This window comes from Adiantum capillus-veneris, chromosome 5 (genome assembly GCF_014529385.1).
Source record: "Adiantum capillus-veneris isolate H3 chromosome 5, ASM1452938v2, whole genome shotgun sequence".
NCBI classification, from domain to species: Eukaryota; Viridiplantae; Streptophyta; class Polypodiopsida; order Polypodiales; family Pteridaceae; genus Adiantum; species Adiantum capillus-veneris.
The window spans coordinates 142,844,236-142,863,872 of record NC_140935.1 but is presented as its reverse complement, the minus strand read 5'-3'; the positions used below and the strand labels follow the sequence as shown (position 1 = coordinate 142,863,872).

Below are 19,637 nucleotides of genomic sequence, written 5' to 3'. Positions count from 1 at the left end.
CCAGAAAAAGAACAAATTTGAACCTGTCGATTGAAGCCTAGGTTGTCACACATGACCAGTTACATTTTAGATATTACAACTAACGAGAAAATAATAGCCAATAAAGATCCTCAGTTGATTGAGCGCGAGATTCCTTAAGAGGGGTGTCGTAATTCAAGCCCCGTAACTATGTTTGGTGCGCATTGTTGCGACATTGTCCATAGTTGGGCGAAGGGGTAATCCTGATGAACTTTCTGCCTCGTCAGACAAGTCCTTCAACAAACCATTTTTCGCCGGCACACATGTCCGGACGTGTGTGACAAGGGCCTTAGAGCCCAGATTTGGCTCTTACAATGCTCACCCCTTGACCATGAGTTAAGATCCCGTTGGCAAAAGCATTTGAGTGAGGGCATAGCCGCACATGCATAGAAGGGTAGGTGTACAGAAATGAGGGCTGCCACACCCACACTGCCACCGCAATAAGAATTCGGCCAAGTTGCTTATAATGGCAACAAACATTCAATATTATTGGTAGGTTACAGAAAATGCAAAGATTCCCATAACAACCCACCTTTCCCCGCCATCGCCATATTGGCGCCCTCCTCTCTTTCCCATCTCCGCAGCAGCAAAGCTTCCCGCTATCACCGCCCAAGAAACACAGCGCTCTCGCAGAGCAGAGGGGAACCCTACCTCTGTTTGCGATCTTGAATTTTCGAAGCGTCTTTCTTACGCGCTCTGTCTCATGCTGTTTGTGTTGTAATCGCTGGAATTGATCGAACCCGTGCGCACCCACCAGCGCCCTCACAGCCCCTTGCATAACGCAGCATACTCTTGTCCGTCGCGTCTCGCGCGCATTAAGAATTCTGCGTAGCAAACAACTCTGAATACACAGGACTGAGAAATTAGATTCCTCTGTTATTCTTGGCGGAACTGCACATACTTTCCACACACGTAAACATGACCGCCTCTGCGGTATGCCCCAGATCTGAAAGAGTTGGAGCCGATCTCTGCCATGCACGCGGTGGATCTGAAAATAGGTTTAAGCGTCGAAGACAAAAAACTGTTACATGGCCGATTGATCAAAAGATCTGTGAGGTGGGTGTGATTCTTTTTGCAGTTGTTGGGGTTTTCCTCCCTTGTGTATTGTACCAACGTACCATGTTCCACTCTACAGACGTGGGGTTACGGCTGCTTGTAAAATGCATGCGCACTCTGCACATTTATGTTGAAATCTGTGGTTACTGCAAGTTGTCAATCTTCACTCCCTTGCTTGTTGATGCTCGAGCTCTTCCATTGTGGCGAAGTCAATGTCTATGGAGGCCAACTCTGTGGATGTTGACCTCATATACTGCATTGGGCTTGTACAGTTCTGCGTGACTCTGTGCTGCAATGGCAACTTGGTCTTTTATAGCCCGTATACTTGTGATGCCGACCCATGCACTCACATATCTTCCTTTGCAGTGCGTCTACAACACTGTAGCAATTCACATTACCATCGTTGATTAATGCTGCCTTGTTGCCGGACCCTGGATTGGCGTACCACTTGCAGGGTTTCCACTCGGCTTCTGCTGTGGTGACATGCTCAAAAGTTCATAGCTTAATGTATATTAATGGCCAAAGTTCGTACGGTTAGCTTGCTGCATGTGCTAACAAGGAAGCACGTCCTGTTTATGTAAAAGTTCAAAGCTTGCATCCCAATGGCCTAAGTACACTAATGGATGGCTTTCTGCACTTAACTTGCTAACATTGCAGCAAGTGCCGTTTCTTATGGAAATTTAGTATCAGTGTTGTAAATGAGACGCACGTGGCCTCAAGGTGAAAGATGCGTGCACCTGGGTGTGGTCATTGGCATCCTTAGTGAGTTGGATACCACCCTATTGCAAGCAGGATCAAGGGTGAAGTCCCCCACCCCCCTTTCCCTCTTTTTTTTCCTTCATTGTAAAAAGTGGCTTTGAGTTTGGGTTTAGACGAGAATGGCGGAAACCAGCAGCTCTCTGAAGCTCCTCTGACCCCCTGTTCACACAAGGCAGCTGCAGTTAAGGTTTAGGATGTACACACAGATTTATACAGTGAATGGAATGTTATGCTGACGTAGGGTCTCTACACAGACCTGTGCTAAAGTGTCCTACCTGTTTCTCATGCCGACAGGCAGTGCCCAACTCCTCCTTGCGAAGGGAGGGGTGTGACCTGTGTTTGACTTGGGTCCGGAGAGGGTACCTTATATTCAGACCAATAACACCATGCAGTGGCTGCATGATGCCCATGGATTTTTCTGCCGCTGCTAGGTGTGAACTCAGCTTAAGTTACATGATGTTTGACATCCATCGGGTAAGAGGTCTGGACTTCTAGTCGATAACCACAAGTAATGTACTAACCAATCGAAATGTCAGCCTCTTTTCCAGTGGGTGTTTTGGATATATCCCGAAGAGTGCCAGGGGAGTGGCGGTTTGTGTGCCTGATCCCAGCTTCTCTTTTTTGCTACGCATTCTAATATGCCCAAGAAGACGAGAGTCTGATTAGCTTTTGGAGTAGTTTGGCTGGCTATGTACTTTGATTGTCAAACTGCAAGTAGAAATAATCTCTCAAAAAAACAAAATCTGCTTCTTTTTTACTCTCTCAAGCGATGCTTGAATAAATTCCTTTTTTCTGGTCTTAGCAATTTGTTTGACAGTGTAACTTCAGGGTGGCTATTTTGCATGCTAGCTTGAACAAGACCTAGTTGTACTAACATTCTCTTTATTGCTGACACACTATATCATGCATACAGGTCCGTCTCTTTGTTGTAGATGATGCCCCTTCATCTCTAGGAGTTGCTGTACAAGAGAATCTGCAATGCATGCAGGGCAAGGCTCTTGCGTACAATGAAGGTCAACAAAGCTTTGGTGTCTGGGGAGCCAAATGTGCAAGGTTGGAGCATGATAATGTTCCTCCTGGGTTTGGTCTTTCTTCTGGAGCTGCTAAAGCAAGGCAACCCAATACTGAGTTGGATGTTGAAATGGCTGTTACAGCACCATGGCATCAGCCTCATAAGGTAGGTACTGCCTAGACAGTAAAAACTTGCATATCACCCTCCAGGAATTGGTTGCCCAATGTGTGTGCTTTGGAACTTGATATTAAATGTAGTTGGTTCTTGCATTTTGTATGCTAAGACTCGAAAAGCATTTCAGTTTACATGATGATTATGGAAGAAAATGAAATGCACCTTACATGCCTGCATGCCATGTATCTGTACTTCTGATCATACTTGCTAATACTGCTATGTAGTAATGTCGAATTGCACTGCTCTACTTCTCTACCAGTTTCTTCTGGATGCTTCGTGGTTGTGGGCGGATGGGGAAGAAAGCTTGGAAGTAGCTTTGCAACACCAAAGAGAGAGAAGGTTTTTTGAGGCCTTCTATCCCCGATTGGCCTCTATTCCTAGCAGGTAGATTGAGTGATGGAGGTTTCTTTAAGTGTTAATGCCTTCAGTGTTATTTGCCTTCATATACATTTTCTTATGTTTGGATGACATGCAGCCCATCAGAACCGCAAGAATCAAGTGACGAGATAGATGATGCACTAGTGGCACAAGTACCATTAGTCCCTCTTGAAGAGGAAGAGACGGTATATGAAGATACCGACCAGGAGAGCATTGATTTTGAAAATAAAGGGGCTGTGGCAGGTGGTACTTTATGAACATGATGTATGTGCTGAGCTAGAGCTGTTTTGGGTTTTGCATCCAAAATTGAGTGGTTGGATTGTTTTTGTGATTCAGGAGCAGCGGGTATCAAGGCCGATTCATTGTTGCCTACCAGTGATAGTTCCCACAATGCTACTGTGAAACAGATGCAAGAAACTAACATAAGCATTGCGGACTCGAACATTGCTGCAGCTGCTGCTGCAGCTTGTATGGTGGTGAAGGCATTGGGGGAGAGCAATTTAGTAGATGAGAAACTTTTACTTGAAATTCTGAAGAACCCTTCGCTGTTGAAGTCTCTGACTAGCTCTAGCTTTACAAAGGGCAAGAACCTGGATTATGACAGTTGCCCTCCTAGGGTTAGGCAGATTGCTCAAGAATCACAAAATTGCAAGTTGTCGATTGATTGTGGGGCCCATTTGAATAGATCGCCCTTGAGTGTTCTTGCACAGTGGGGCGATGGCATTGATACAACTAATACACAGAGATTGGCACCAATTATGAATACAAGAACTCGCATGGAGCAATCTACGAACTCTAATTCTTTGGGCATGAACCTACAACCGTCATTGTGGCGACACACATCTCATGCTTGCAGTAACTCTGAATCAAGTACAGATTTGGTGCAAAAAGGCAGTGCATGCATATTAAGGGAGCACAAGCAAGTCCCTGGTTTTTCTAAAATGTCTCAGTCTAACCTAAATGGACCATCATCTCTACAAGACTTTGGTTCAAGAGTTAAAATGGGAAGCAAAAATGACCATGCTAGCATTAACACACATACTCATCATAAGCAGGCACCATTGCTTACAACTTCCCCATTCAGAGTGAACCCTACACCCCTACCAACGAAGGACTTGCCTACAAAACCTGCAGGGCAAGCAGAACCACTGAAACACAGGTCAGCTGAAGCTAGTTCACCTCCAAGAAAGAACACTGCCTATAGTTCGACTTCCAAATTAGGTGGCAGAGCAAAAAGGCTTTGTATGTACTTCAACACTCCAAGAGGTTGCCGGAATGGAGAGAGTTGTGCATTTATTCACCAATCATTAGGCTCTGGTGCAAATGCATTAGCTCAAGTATCCTCGTTATCTGCTCGATCTGTCCCTTCTTGATTAGCTGCTTTAAAAAGTAGTAGCATGGTTCCAGCACGGAGGATTGCACTACTCTTGGTGCATATACCCAATGTGCACTAGCATAATGTTTGGGCTGTTGCTGTTTTGATCTTCATCCACTCGGATGATTTGATATGCCTGGAGATGTGGTAATGTTTGGGCTGCTGCTAGTTTTGAGCTGCAGACATTTTTGGTTATGCTGCGAGATGGGCGGCACTCTCCAATGATAGATTTGGGGCAGAGATGTACTTTGGTTGCAAATGGAATCGTCAAGGGCAAAGAGAATTTTCTTCTAGTGACTCTCTCTCTCTCTCTCTCTCTCTCTCTCTCTCACACACACACACACACACACACACACACACACACACACACACACACGTTTATAGCGCTATTAGTCAAAGATTTGTTCTCTCGTTGCAATTGGGTGGGAACAGTGATGCTTCAATTTGCTCTCGAGTTTAGAGCATTGGCAAGTCTAAGAGATGGGGCAACTCTCCCCTTGTAGTATGCTGCATGAGTGAGCACTGAGGATGGTAGGCCTGTTAGCAAGCAATATTAACAGCTCTGGTTGTTATGAAGATGGTCAACGAGGGGCACCGGTAGCGACAATACATGAGGTGGTTAGCGCAGAGAACGTCCTTCCTATGCATTTGAGTTCAAACCCCAGTTGTGGCAAATGGTTTTTGGTGCCTGGTGCGTTGTTGCAAGTAGATGCAGGCTCAGGCAACAACGCACCAGGCAGCAAAAGTCCCCACAATTAAAAAGTTCAAATCTATAGCTCAGCTAATGATTATAGATACTTTCTTGTAGCAATCTTGGCACATATCTTGATCATTGAATGGCTAGCAACCTGCACCAGCCACTTGCTATAGTATTGCTATGGAGAACTTTGTATTCACCCAAATCTACGTAGCAGCCAGAGCCCCATTGTCCAACTCAGCCAGAGCCCTATTGTCCAACTCACAAGTGCTGCAAGCACTTCATGGAATTGCAAAGCCAAGTGCTTATAGGATATCAAGCCTCCGCTTGCAATTAGCAAAACCATATCAAAGATAAAAAAATAAATAAAACATTATATAGTATATATTAATCATTTGAAATTATCACGTGAAGATTGTTTTGGTGTAATACCAATGTAATGCCCAATTGCAGCATATTGACCCAATGTAAAATTATTCACTCAAATGCATGTTCAATTTGTAGAAGACTGGCTTTGATGAGCTACGAGAAAAAGAGAGACAATTGTTAGAACTTTTCATGCTTGAAGAAAATTTGTACTCTGCACGGACTACTTGAGTGCCATACAAAAGTACGGTAGAGAGTTGGCACAATGTCTCCTTAAAAATTATAAGGAACGGAAGCCATGCCTTGCCCTACAATCTAGTGTCCAATCAAGTCTAATGCATTCATAGCAAGGTAAACCTAATAGCCTTGTGGGCCTCCTGGATATGGTCTGTTTGATGCCCTCCACAATTTGTCATATTTCTATGTTGTTGTGTAGCCAAACAGGAGACACATATGTTAGACATGCAATTAAAGATAGGAATATAGTTTCTAGTTAGATACTATCTATTGAAGTTTTTAGGAAAAAATATACACATAATTTATTTTTTTTGTTGAAGATACAAAGGTGGATTTCCATGATAAAACTGTAATGTTTTAGTAGCAATAAATCTACTACAGTCACCATTGTGGCATAGATATTACACAGCAATAAGGTCTATGCAACAACCTAGAAGGGGCACCACACGATACTAGGTTGTACAGGATGATGGACATCTAGTGACCCATCTTTTGTCTATACAAGAGTGGCATGTAAGGGTAGCATTTATGAGATAGATTCTAGTGGAAGACTTGACTGCAAAATTTGTTGGGGCCATTGAAGTAGAGTTTGGACCATTCGGGCCCTATCGTCCACCAAAGTCAACATCCCACCCATAAGGCTCTCGACATAGTATCCTTGATTTTGCATTGTGCTTGTCCCTTTGTGAAATTTGTTGCTAGTAATTTGCCTATTCCCTATGCCACACAAGTCAAGAGGGCACCACATTTTATAAAAAAAGACAAAGTAGTTACCAAGGTACATATATGTGTATATGTCTAGGCTCAAAGGAAGGCGAGTACGTGGTCTAATTACTTGTAATCAAAAGCATGGGCACATAAACTCCATTCATCGACTAGAGTGAGTGCATGCATTGATCACATATTGAATCATATCAAAGGAGATGTAGTTGTGTTGTGCCACTCAAGACACTTAAAAGGATATAAAATGTTATCCTCTCCCGGAGAACGAGTGATAAAATAATGAGGCTTGCCTTTAGGTTGTAATAGGAATACAAAAGCATGATTAATATAGACATCTTTGTCTTTAATTTCATTAGGATGCTAACTCCATAAGGTTTTAAAACACCCACACATTGCCTTCAATCCCCATGTAAAGCCCCATATGCCTCCTACATGTGTCAAACTGGTTTTGACAGTGAGCACTTCTCAAGTTCTTTGAAGGATACGCTTGTGTCTAGAAATTGCATTGATAGAAATCATTGCAAGCAATAAGAGTCCTAACTCATGTCTCTTGGATATTGAGGAGGCTCCTTCAATACTATACTATTAAAAGCATATGAAAGTTGTCAGCACCACAATTTGAGTCAATCTCAAATATACAAGGCTATTATTATTCAACGTCATCCATAAAGATTATAGATTAGGTTACTATAACTTCAAGAGTCTATAGGGAGGCTATAGATGTGCTAGCTTAAGATCAGTAAAGGTCCGGGCAATCGCACCCTCGCCAACAACCAGTATGGTTGGACATTAATGTGAGCGAACAATTCTACAAAACTAAGTAGAAACTTCAACTTGGTAAGACCACCCTACAAGATCTTTAAGCTCTACCACCAATGCAACACAAGCCACCAAGGCGCATGGGAGTTTGCATCTCAATCCTCCATCGTAGCACCCTGAATCTCAATCCTTAGTCGCACCACCTAGCTTGTGTATAACCAACTTTGATCACACCATCATCTTGGTCCTGCTCTTAATCAAGGTGATTGAATGCACTTATTGTACATGTATACATGCAAGAACTTTAACCTCATTTCTCTCATTGAGGCACAAGCTTTCAACATCTGCATACAAATTCTTAATAATGACATGTACATGCAAAGGACCCTCTCAAATCCAAGTGGAGCTCCATATTCCGCAAGATGCCCCCCCACGTCACAAACCCATCATGACTAAGTTCCTACAAGCAATCTAGCATGTGCTATCATCCACATGAAAAAAGATATCATGCGGCTAATTGAGAGGGTCCAGATGCAAGACCAAAACTATTGCTAGAAAGCTAGGAGTATGCATTGATCCTGCCACTGGCATGGACGATGAGGTGGATGCCAGGCTCACAAAAGAAGCCTCCTCTCAATGGAGACTATGTACTCAAATAAGGTAAGAGGGGCACCATCATCGCTCAACAAAGGCCAGTGCCATACTCCATGATCCCAGTCCAGCTGAACAAGAGGCTTGCCTTGCCAAATCCATAGTCTCCAAAGTGCGACCTCCTTAACAGTGAGAATAGGGTTGACACATGATCTCCTTTGGAAAGAGCCAACCACTCTAGCAAGTTGCCAATGGCCAGTCAGTTTCTAATCAGGTGAAACCTTACCCTAAAAGTCCAATTTGATGTGACATCCTTGATGGCCCAAGTGAAGAGTCTCTCTCTCTCTCTCTCTCTCTCTCTCTGGCTAGGTTCAGACCGTGACGCCGTTAGAAACCTACAGAACTTTTGCCTCCACCTCCTCAATTCAGGTGCATCGGTGGTATCTGCGCCTTCAACAGGAAATTGTTCGCGCAACAAAGTCTACTTAGGCAGAGACAACATCTTCATGTTCTATGCTCACGGTCAGTGTTTTAGAAAAGTGTGCCTCAGCTTAGCCTCGAGACAGTTGAGAAATCAAAACAGTCGGTTGAAAGGAGGGGGAGAAGGAGAAAATCCGCTTGAAAAATTTAAGAAAATAGAGTTAAATTGTAAAAAATTATAGTAATTTTTGAAAATTCCCTCTTTCAATCTTCAACAAGCGTGATCAACGCTCTTACGGCGTGGCCACTCTCTCTCTCTCTCAAGCTCAAGGAGAGGTGAGCGCCATGTCTCCTTGAGCTTGAGAGAGAGAGAGAGAGAGAGAGAGAGAGAGAGAGGCTTCCTCTACGGCTCCGCCTTCCTTGATACGCCACCATGGTTCTCTCAAATGACAATGACTTGTTGCATCTGCCTGCTATGAACTCATATTTATGGATGTTTTAGCATTACAACTGTGTTCAGCCATTCCCAAACTATGGACTTGTGTGGCAACTACTCGGCGGTATTGTTCATCTTATAATGAGAAGGGTGATTTTTTTTTATATATATATATATATATATATATATATATATATATATATATATAGAGAGAGAGAGAGAGAGAGAGAGAGAGAGAGAGAGAAAGAGAGAGAGAGAGAGAGAGAGAGAGAGAGAGAGGAAGAGAGATAGATAGATAGATAGATTTTATTATTGTCCTCGAAGGTCATATATGATCTATGGGACCAAAGTTACATGTGATGTAGTATTCATGGGGTTGATGAGTGATTCTTGATGCTCCAAAATTGTGATGATGAGAGACACAATGGAGAGCCCACTTTGTGGTTGGGAGAGGAAAGTGTGTAGGTGTAAGTCATGGCTAAAAATGTGAGGGAAGCAAACTCGAATGTGACCAAAATCTGAACACTCTAGTCGTGTGTGGTACTTAGACTCTCGAATTTGCAATGAGCATAATGTGCACAATTGATTTGACTCTTCTCCATTCCCCCAACGCTCTGTCTCACAGTGAAGGGAGTGGGAGCTAAGTCGAATGGCTGCAATAGTGTGTATCGTTGACAAGGGGATAGGCTCAAGCATATAAGAGTGAGTACGGTTTCCTCTTTCAACACAGAATATGGTTTTTTAGTTGGGGGCAATATGGGTGGTGTAACGTATGTAGCATGACCCACCGGATACCTCCCAAGCCGTAATACATTGGCGTTGTAGAAAAGTTTCATTCACTTGGGAGTCTACTGAGGCATCATGTAGCAAGTGTAATGCATCCCATCTCCCAAACCACTTCTTTATATCTTGCATCCATCCTGTACTTAAGATCTTACTTTTATGCATCTTTTGAAATTTTTAGCTTGCTTTCCATGCAATTGTAGGAAGTTGATGTGAGGGGTTTTGATGCATCTTTATCATGTATTGCACAACCTTTTCCATGCCCAAAACCTCAATTGGAAAAGATCTCGACTCAAGAAGTAGGAGCATCTACGTTGCTTGTGTTTTAACTTGGAGAGAAAGAAGGAGAAAGGGAGAGGGATGTATATAAAAAGGGGGAGGAGATAGAGGTAGAGAGAGTGTGTGAGAGAGAGATGGATAGAGAGAGAGAGAGAGATAAGAAGAGATAGCAACAAGCTCTCTTTTCTAGATTTAGTCAGTTGAGCAAAATCTGAAAGATTCCAATATTGATGCCAATAGAGTGCAAGATTCTCATCTTTTTCCTTATGTTGTTCTTTATGTGGATATAACAGTAATTTCATGTCTCTCTCCTTCTATGTCTCTATCTTGTTGTGGAGAGAGAGAGAGAGAGAGAGAGAGGGAGAGATTGTGTATGTTTGAATTGTATGTGTCTACATCAATTTGAGAAGGATGATGGAGATGGTTGTTTGTGTGTGTGAAAAATTGGAAGTATAAAAGGGTGGTTTATCCCATCCCCATGGCCAACAATTAATGACTCTCTCTCAAATGAAGAAAACTCAAGAAGAGACAAATTGTTGTTACACACAAAAATCGCTACCTGTACTTGTGCTGCAGGATTGCGCGTGTTCGTCGTCGTCAGAGTCCAGTGCTTGGTCCCCCCTCCCCTAGACCTTGATGGTCAAGAAAGGTCTTTAATTGACCTTTCCCTAGGTAAAAACTGCTCCAGCCATGGTTCCTGGCTCCTCGTCGAACGCCATGGGGTCGCACTTTTTACGAAAGGTCAGTAAAAGATCTTTCCCTACCCCATATCGGTAATAAAGCTCCTTTTAGATGATGATTTTAGCAATGAAAAAAGATTCATCACGTCTATCGACAACAAGGTTGCTGTTTGCTTGGCACCAAACCTGTTTTTTTTGGGAAGTTAAGTGGTACATACTGGTGGCTTCGTTATTATTATATTCCGATTATCGAGGGCACATACTTGGGCAGAAACCTTAATAACAGTCGGCCCATATCGTGTGAAAAGGCGGAAGGCAGTATAAATGCTATTTTGAAGGTTGTAATATAGAGCATTCCGTTATCACCACGCTTATGAACCTCTCATCTGCCGTTGATCAACAAACGCACAGGCATCTCCTGCATACGCATAAGGACTCTCGCTGCATCCCCGACAAGGTTTTTGACGTCTATCAATTCCACGCCATCCTCCACAGAACATCATGCCCGCTGCTGGTATTTTGAACACCAGATCTGACAGAGTTGGAAACCAATTTCGCCATATACATGTTCCTTCTGAAAATGAAAAAATTGTTTCTTGGCCACTTGCTGGGAAGATCTGTGAGGTGGGTTTGATTCTTTCTGCACGTAATTGAGTTTTGGTCCAAATTATGCTGTTAGCGTCCCAGCGTTTTGCGTAAACTATTACCATGCTCTCTAATTAGGTTAGATCTTGCATCAGTTTCATGCCTAATTTCGTGTGTGGGAGGCCTTCTAAGAAGAGTTCCGCCCACGACTTTGCATGTTCCTGATCCGCTCGTTTCAGAGATTCGACTTTTAACTTCCTTACGGTGATGGAAGTACGAATTGTTTTCTGTACAGCAGTTGTCTGTGCAGTATCGATTAGATAAGTTCGGAGACTTTGTTCAGAGTGTCTACCAATGTTGAGTTCAAATGTGCATGATCATGTTTCAGATAGGGTGCTCCACAATTTATAAAAGCACATACCTCATAAGCAAGGATATATGTTTTCCCTTCTCCTGTCTGTCCTAATGCAAGTGGAGACAAGGACTCAAATCATGTCAATGGCATCACAGTCTAGAGGTAAAGTGTTTGTGTGGGTGTATATAAATGCAACCTTCATTCCCTGCACTACCGAAATTATTCGAAACAAAAAGGAAAACCAATTCCTCCAGAGTCATGGGGTATATCCTCTCAAAAGACCTCAATTCACAAGAGTTAGTGAATACGTTCCAAATCCTATTGTGAAGAATTGATCTGCCCACTGCCCTTAGCAAGTATTAAAGAGGCAAATAGTCTGCATATGTTGCAAAATCCCATTAGAAAGCTGGTGTGTACTTAAGTTTGCTTGTTTCACAAATGCTGACACAAGGTACATTATGGATATAGGTACACCATCCGCTTGTAGATGATGCCCATTCTTATGTGCCAAAGGATTTGCAATGCTTGCAAGGGAATGCCCTCCCTTTCAATGAAGCTCATCATCTTTCTAGATCAGTCAAGCGTGCAAGGATGACGGAACAGGATATTATGGAAGCTCATCATCTTTCTAGATCAGTCAAGCGTGCAAGGATGACGGAACAGGATATTATGGATGTTCCTCCAGGTTTTGGTTGTTGTATTATGGCTGGAAAATCAGCTCGACCAAAGGCTCAGTTGGATGTTTTAATGGCTATCACATCTCCATGGCATCTCCCTGACAAGGTAAGGATTGTCCGAAAGATTCCACTTGGCTTGTGTAGAACATTGTGCAGTGGGTTCATAACATGGGCGTTTGTACATGCCAGTGGTCAATAGAACAAACCCAAACTTTAATACTAATTTGCATGCTCTCTGCTCCCTTCACAGTTCATCTGTAATGACTCATGGTTGTGGGCTGGAGGGGAAGAGAGCTTGGAAGTAGCTTCACAGCAGGAAAGAGAAAGGAGGTCTTTAGAGGCATTCTATCCCCACTTTGCTTCTATTCCTGACAGGTATAAGATTGGATCTTTGTGCTTTTAATGAAACTGCCCAAGCTCCATTACAGATTTTGACTTTTGAGAGGACTTACAGCCCATGGGAACCGCAAGCGCCAATCGTGGAGATAGATGATGCCGTAGTGCCCCAAATTCCATTGGTGTTTGTTGAGGAGGATAAGCCAGAGAGTGAACATAAGAAGCATGAGAGTGACAAAGGTGTCATTTTGCGAGTAACAGGTACACAGTGAGCATGTTTTTGAAAGGAGCTAGGCTTGCGCTTATCTCACAATTTTTATGCTGCTAATTATAGTACCATATATGTTGAAATGTTGAGTTTGTGTGATCCAGAACCTGGGAAAATGGTTGACGAACTATATGAAATCAATGACATTTTGCATGGCATTGCCATGAAGCGCCAGCAGCAAGAAAATGTGAATCGTATTGTCGACTCAAAAATTGCTGCTACAGCTGTGGCAGCTTGTATGGTGGTGAGGGCATGGGGAAAGAGCAACCTAGTGGACGAGAAACTCCTAATTGAGATATTGAAAAACCCCTCGTTGTTGAAGTCTCTGACAAGCTCTCATAACTCAATGGAGGGAAAATGCCAGGATCAAGACACTAATATGCAAGTTGCTGAAGGTCACCTGCTGCCGACAGATAGTGGGGCAGAATCGCAGAAATCACCTGCAAGTGTTCCTGGTCATTGGGGTGATGGTGTAGATATAAATGAGTCACACAAAATGGCAGCAAGCTCACTTGAAAGCACTCGAATGCAGGAGTTTAATAACTTGAGCTGTAGGAGCATGAACCCATTTCCACAAACAAGCATACCCACATCATATCCTTGCCGTAGTGCTGCATTAAACATGGATTCTGCACAAAAAAGGTTTGAAAACAGACCAAGGGTACACCGGCGGATCAATGAAAATTCTAAAATGAACTCTGTCAGTTCAAATTTAATGGAAGATGCACCCTATGGGCCAAGACATGAAATGAGAAACAAAAATGGTAATGGCAAGGATATGCATACACATGGTACACAGGCTTCTTCCTTGCTAACGGATGACTCACAGCAAAGACACCCAATGCAAGCTGAAGCTACTAAATACAGGTCAGCTGAAGATTGTAAACTTCCAAGAAAGACCAATGCTTTCAGGATGTCTTCTAAAACAGGAGGTAGAGCCAAACGGAATTGCATGTTTTACAACACTCCAAGAGGCTGTCGCAATGGCGAGACTTGTGCTTTTGTTCACCAAACTAAACCTGCAGTGACCACCATGGCTCAATGATTTGATCAAGCCAAAATGACATATGTAAAAGAATGTTTGATTTTTTTGGGCAACCTAAACCAGGCTTGCAATTAATCCAGCACTTATTGGATACAACTGATCATGTTTATGGCACAAATGAAACCTCAAAATCAAGCTGCGAACTAAAATGCCCGATCGTTCCTACAAACCGACAAAAAAACAAGAGAAATCAGAGAAAATTCAATAATACTTTATCAGGCAGAGATAGAAAGAACCATCCCCAAGATCTCAGAATGAGAGATAAAAGGTGCAATCAACGTACGACATATTTCGGTGTATTACCTGACCTTGATTGAAGACTGGCAACAGAATAAAGCATTGCAAGCAATTTGGTAGTTCTTGCCCCACATCCAATCGTAGCCTGTCGTCTCCTTTGTTCGTTCTAAAATTTGTAACATCCTGCCAGCTCAGAATTTTTTTGATGCCATTGATCTAAAGAGCACCTGTGTGCTTGCTCTCCAAATCATTCAATTCACCATCAGGTCTTCCATGACCTTAGATTGACGTACATCTTCACTTCTTAAGGTATACTTTTCATCATATGGAGGTCAAAATTTTCATGAATATGTCATTAGAAGAGCTTGTCTAAAAACTGCCTTTCTATAGGGGAGGGAAGCAAAATAGGGCAGGTGCCACTATAGGGGGTCTAATGTAGAGATGCTATAGCATTTAAAATGGAAAAGTAATATGTAAAATTGGAATATCATGTATTTCCAAAAGTGTAGTGGAGAATTTTAACCTACACAAATGCTTGCAAATAGAGATTCTATCAATATTCCTCACCAACCTCACTTCCTTCTTGTATTCTTCACCAAACATATCGCTTCATTACCCAAATTGATTTGTAATTCTTGTGCTATTGTGTCAATAGAAACGTAAAATGAAATCCATAGAGAAGGGTACCACTTCTTTGAGAAGTCAATTAATGGTTATGTGACTATCATGTGAGTGCCGCAGAAGGGGTCATTAAATTTCATTTTATCTCACATTTTCACATGTAGAAGAGTATTGTATAATGGAGCTGAGTAAAAAAATAGATTGAATTAAAAAAATGTATATTTTATATGTCAAAAATTCACAAATAAAAGAGTTTTAGAGATAGTTTTTGAACGCACACAATATGCATAATTTATACATGACCACCTGAAAACTACTTCATAGTGCCATCTTTTGAAAGAAAAAGGAGCCCTTGAAACCCTAAACTTGCTCAACCTACCATAGAGACAAATGAAGATGAGGAGCTAGCCTCCATGTCACCCACAAGCTTTTGCTCCTACTTTTTTCTTGTTTTTGTGACAAGGATTTAAATGTTAATAAAAAAATAATTGACAATATACAAATGCCGAACTAAAGCCAAGAACGAAGAAGTCAAAATTTTCTCAAAGACCGTGCAAGATTTTTTGAGGGAGCCAAAAACCAAGCAGAACCATTTGATCAAAGTTCAATCAATACATAATCCACCAAAACTCAAAGCATAAAATTAGCACTTGGCAAGTCTAGAGAAAACGATGAGAACTATACTAAATCCATTCCTAGCGCGCGCGCCCCCCCCCCCCCCCCCCCCCCCCCCCCCAAAAAAAAAACCAACAAAACCACGGGGATGGGGGGTGCAATTAGTGGATGGAGGGAAGGGTGATCCATAAGAATGGGGTACTCTATAATCATTACTCCCCCACGCTCCGTGTGGGCGACCCATGCACTCCCCAAGCAGCTAGTGGATGGAAGGAGGGAGGGGTGATCCATAACGATGGCGTAATCCATAACCATTACCCCCCCCTCTGTGTGGGATCACCTTGGACTGACAGTAGGAGGTTTGAGGGGTTTGTAAGAGTGGCATTGAAGGCAAACATCATAACATGACAGTGCAATCGATAGAGACTTCTGAATCTAATGAGGGACATTAAGATGTTGGGCTCTGTGTAGCTCTCAAAATGCAAATATAGCAACATGCACTTACTGGCGACGATTGAGATCTCCATGGCTGGACGACCGTGAGCTGTCAGTGCATGCATAAGAGAGAGAGAGAGAGTGTGTGTGTGTTTTTTTTTTGGGGGCGGGGGGGGTGGATATATACGCGAGCCCTCGAGTATGGCTCTTTTCTTTTCTTTGTCTCCGAGGTAGACAAGATGGGCTCAAGGTAGGGTAGATGTGACCGTATAGAGGCGACGAGATTTGAGCCCTTCAATCACAAACTTTGGTGGATAATTTTGAGCGCTGAGAAGTGGAATCTAAAGCTTGAGATGAAGATAATGTGCAAATGAAGCAATTCAATAAACGACGCATTGTGCAAAGAGCGTGACACCCATCTTCATCTCGTTGTGTTAAAAACACAAACACCAAAAGCGAAGGCTTGATGCGCACGTAAAGGTAGACATCGAGAATCAAACGCGTGATCTGACCAATGGTATGAACTCGCGTCAACTCAGCCTAGCCAACAACGCATCCAGTCGTGTCTCTATACCACAACAAATGTTGTATTATTATTCGGGGGTACACTGACTCGGCTTTGGAGCCTGGCCACTTATTGGCTCCTCTACCCTACGCCATTTCATCTCTCGCTTCTTTCTTGCTACTAGTAGCACCCTACGCCATTTCATCTCTCTCGTCCTTCTTGCTAGTAGCCTAGGGTAGAGGAGCAAGTAAGTGGCCGGGCTCCAAAACTAAGTTAGCCTACCCCCGAATAATAATACAACATTTGCTGTAGTATAGAGACACGACTGGATGCGTTGTTGGCTAGGCTAAGCTGACTTGCGTTCATATCATTGGTCACATCACGCGTTCGATTCTCAGACACGGGTGTCTACCTTTATGTGCGCGTCATGCCTTCGGTTTTGGTGCTTTTTTTTTTACACAGCAAGGTGAAGATGGGTGTCGCGCTCTCTACACAATGCGTCGTTTATTGAGCTGCTTCATTTGAGTATTGTCTTGATCTCCAGGTTTAGATTCCACTTCTCAGTGCTCAGAATTATCCACCAGAGTTCGTGATTGAAGCGCTCAAATCTCATCGTCTCTATATTGACACTTCTACCCTAGCCCCTGCTCCAAAATAAAGTGATTGAGGCGGAGAGAGTCAGTACCTAGAGAAATTAAAGTACGCCAGCTTCCTTACCTCGCCATGGGGGGGGGGTTGGAGAGAGAGAGAGAGAGAGAGAGAGATGGATAGATAGATTTTATTATCGTCCTCGGAGGTCAAATATGACCTATGGGATCAAAGTTACATGTGATGTAGTATGTGTGTGGCTGATGAGTGACTCTCAATGCTCCAAAATTGTGGTGATAAGAGTCGCAATGGGAGCCCACATTGTGGTTGGGAGAGGAAAGTGTGTAGGTCTAAGTCATGGCTAAAAATGTGAGGAAAGCAAGTTCAAATGTGACCAAAAGCTGAGCACTCTGGTAGTTTGTGGTAAGACTCTTGAACTTGCAGTGAGCATAATGTGCACAATTGATTTGACTCTTCTCCATTGCCCCAACGCCCTGTCTCACATCGAAGGGAGTGGAAGCTAATCCGAATGGCTGCGATAGTGCGTATCATCAATAAAGGGATAGGGTCAAGCATGTAAGTGTAAGTACAGTTTCCCTTTCAGCGAAGAACATGGTTTTGTAGTTGGGGGCAATATGGGTGGTGTAATGTCTGAAGTGTGTGACCCACCGGATTCCTCGAAAGTCGTAATACATTGCAAGCAGTAATGCATAGATTAATTTAGATATTTAATTGATAACAAGCGAGGAAGGTATCATAAAATCTGATAGAACATGGCTAGTATATTATCACTCAAGCTTTCAAAAATTTTGCAAAATAAATTGACGAGATGACTAATCTGACTGCCACACATTATGGTCTGCATTGGTTGTTGTGAATCTTAGACCAAAAACGAGTTAGAAATATGAAGATCATTATCAAGATCATTTGGTTAAGTTCAATCAAGACAGAACTCGTATTTCCATAAATTTGTGGTAAACCTAATAAAGATAATGGTGTTGTTGAGTGCTACTATAATTTACAACTAGTAATAGATAACAATGAGCCATTTGAAGAGAACAAAATCAAGAATTTTTCACAGTTTTATAAGTGTAATAAATTTTATACCTTACAGATGAGTTCACGACATTTGACAACCACGATAGATGGAAGGAGGCACAAAAAGATCATGTACTATATCATAGCAGTAATTATGTGAAATTGCAAAAAATGGTTATCACAAACCACCCTTACAGTAGGAGCGTGTGTAGCTATGGTCGTACACAATTTTGTACTTATCCCAATTAAAAGTATCAACCAAGTTCAAATACAATGCTGACGAGAGTGCTAAAAATGGGCGAAGGATTCAGGAAGATCATGCTACATACTCATTGAAAAAAAAAAAAATGAAAAAATAATGGAAATCATGCCATAAGAAGTCACAAATCCAAAGTAAAATGACTATGTAAAAAGATCAATAAGATCCTGCTAGAATTGCTACATAGGCTATCAAAGAGAGTGGTTCAATTATATGCATTTACACATTAATACTGCCTAATTTGGAGTTCTTGCTCAAGCTTGGTAGGTCTCTAACTGGTTGCTAGTTTAGAACTTAACTGCTGCGGACTGCAACCCGCTTTTGGAAACAATATTTGACTTTATAGGCCATACGTGAGTAAAAACTAAAATATTGGACCCACTATTCCAAGACTTCTGAAAGAAAATTTTAGGATGTTGCAACAGTGCCAAGTCAGTTGTGTCTTGCCCACAAGTGATGGCTCAGAGCGGTTGCACCGAGGTAGCGGGGCGGGCTATCATAGTGAGGAAGATCTAGTGCATGCAGACGTACCCTTTTGCATGCCTTCTCCCCCATATCCTACGACAGGTCGCCCTCTATTGCTGCTGCTACGTCTCAATTGTTTGGTGTCGAGTTGGTGTTGTCATCGATGAACACTATGAGCAATGGCGACACTATCTTGGGATTATATATATATATTTTTATTTTTTGAAAATTTACTTCTTGATGGGGTTCTTTCCCACACGTTGGGCAACTGGGTTAACACCCTTTTTATTTTCTAGATGTTCAATGTAAGCCAACCACCCCTGCTCTTGTATGCCGCTATCGATCAATTCCTCTGACTATCGCACTATGTTTTATGTGATCGTACCCAATCTCAACCTTCATTTATTTATTTTTCCTCTTCTTCTTCTTATTTCTTCTTACAATTTTAATCATCTTCTCCCTCTAATTCTAAAGAAATTACTACGGTGTTTTAGCTCCCTACCAATAAAAAGATTTGCGGCGTGTTAGTACTTCGTCAGAGACACGTAAAATTCTTCTTCTCTTATCTTGTTGCACTCATTAAAAGCTCTTCTCTTTTTTTATCTTTCTACCATGGTCATTCATGTGCAAGGTATTGTAATTGCAACTAAACGTATGCATAAACAAATTAATCCTAATATTCAATCAATTAGAGTGTGTCCTCGCATGCATATACTACAAAGTAATTAATTTCTCTATCACGCGATGGGAAGAGCTACATCTAGCTATGGGTTGATCTCAAATCAATCAGGTGTATACCAATCAAAGCATAATCATAAAATTTATAAAGAAAAGGGTGGCAACACTTATCTTTGACGGTTGTTCA

General features: G+C 42.2%; 1 protein-coding gene across 1 annotated transcript; it reads left to right on the top strand.

The window, feature by feature from the left end:
• The first annotated feature begins 385 nt into the window (after positions 1–385).
• On the top strand, positions 386–14,410 carry LOC147458210 (uncharacterized). Its single transcript, XM_086513411.1, has 11 exons — positions 386–1,074; positions 2,747–3,010; positions 3,279–3,403; positions 3,495–3,640; positions 3,734–4,758; positions 10,947–11,081; positions 11,218–11,367; positions 12,152–12,466; positions 12,611–12,735; positions 12,815–12,957; positions 13,069–14,410. Exons 1-11 carry the CDS (start codon positions 937–939, stop codon positions 14,007–14,009), a joined length of 3,507 nt encoding a protein of 1,168 aa, XP_086369537.1. The 5' UTR covers positions 386–936; the 3' UTR covers positions 14,010–14,410.
• The last annotated feature ends 5,227 nt before the right edge of the window (positions 14,411–19,637 follow it).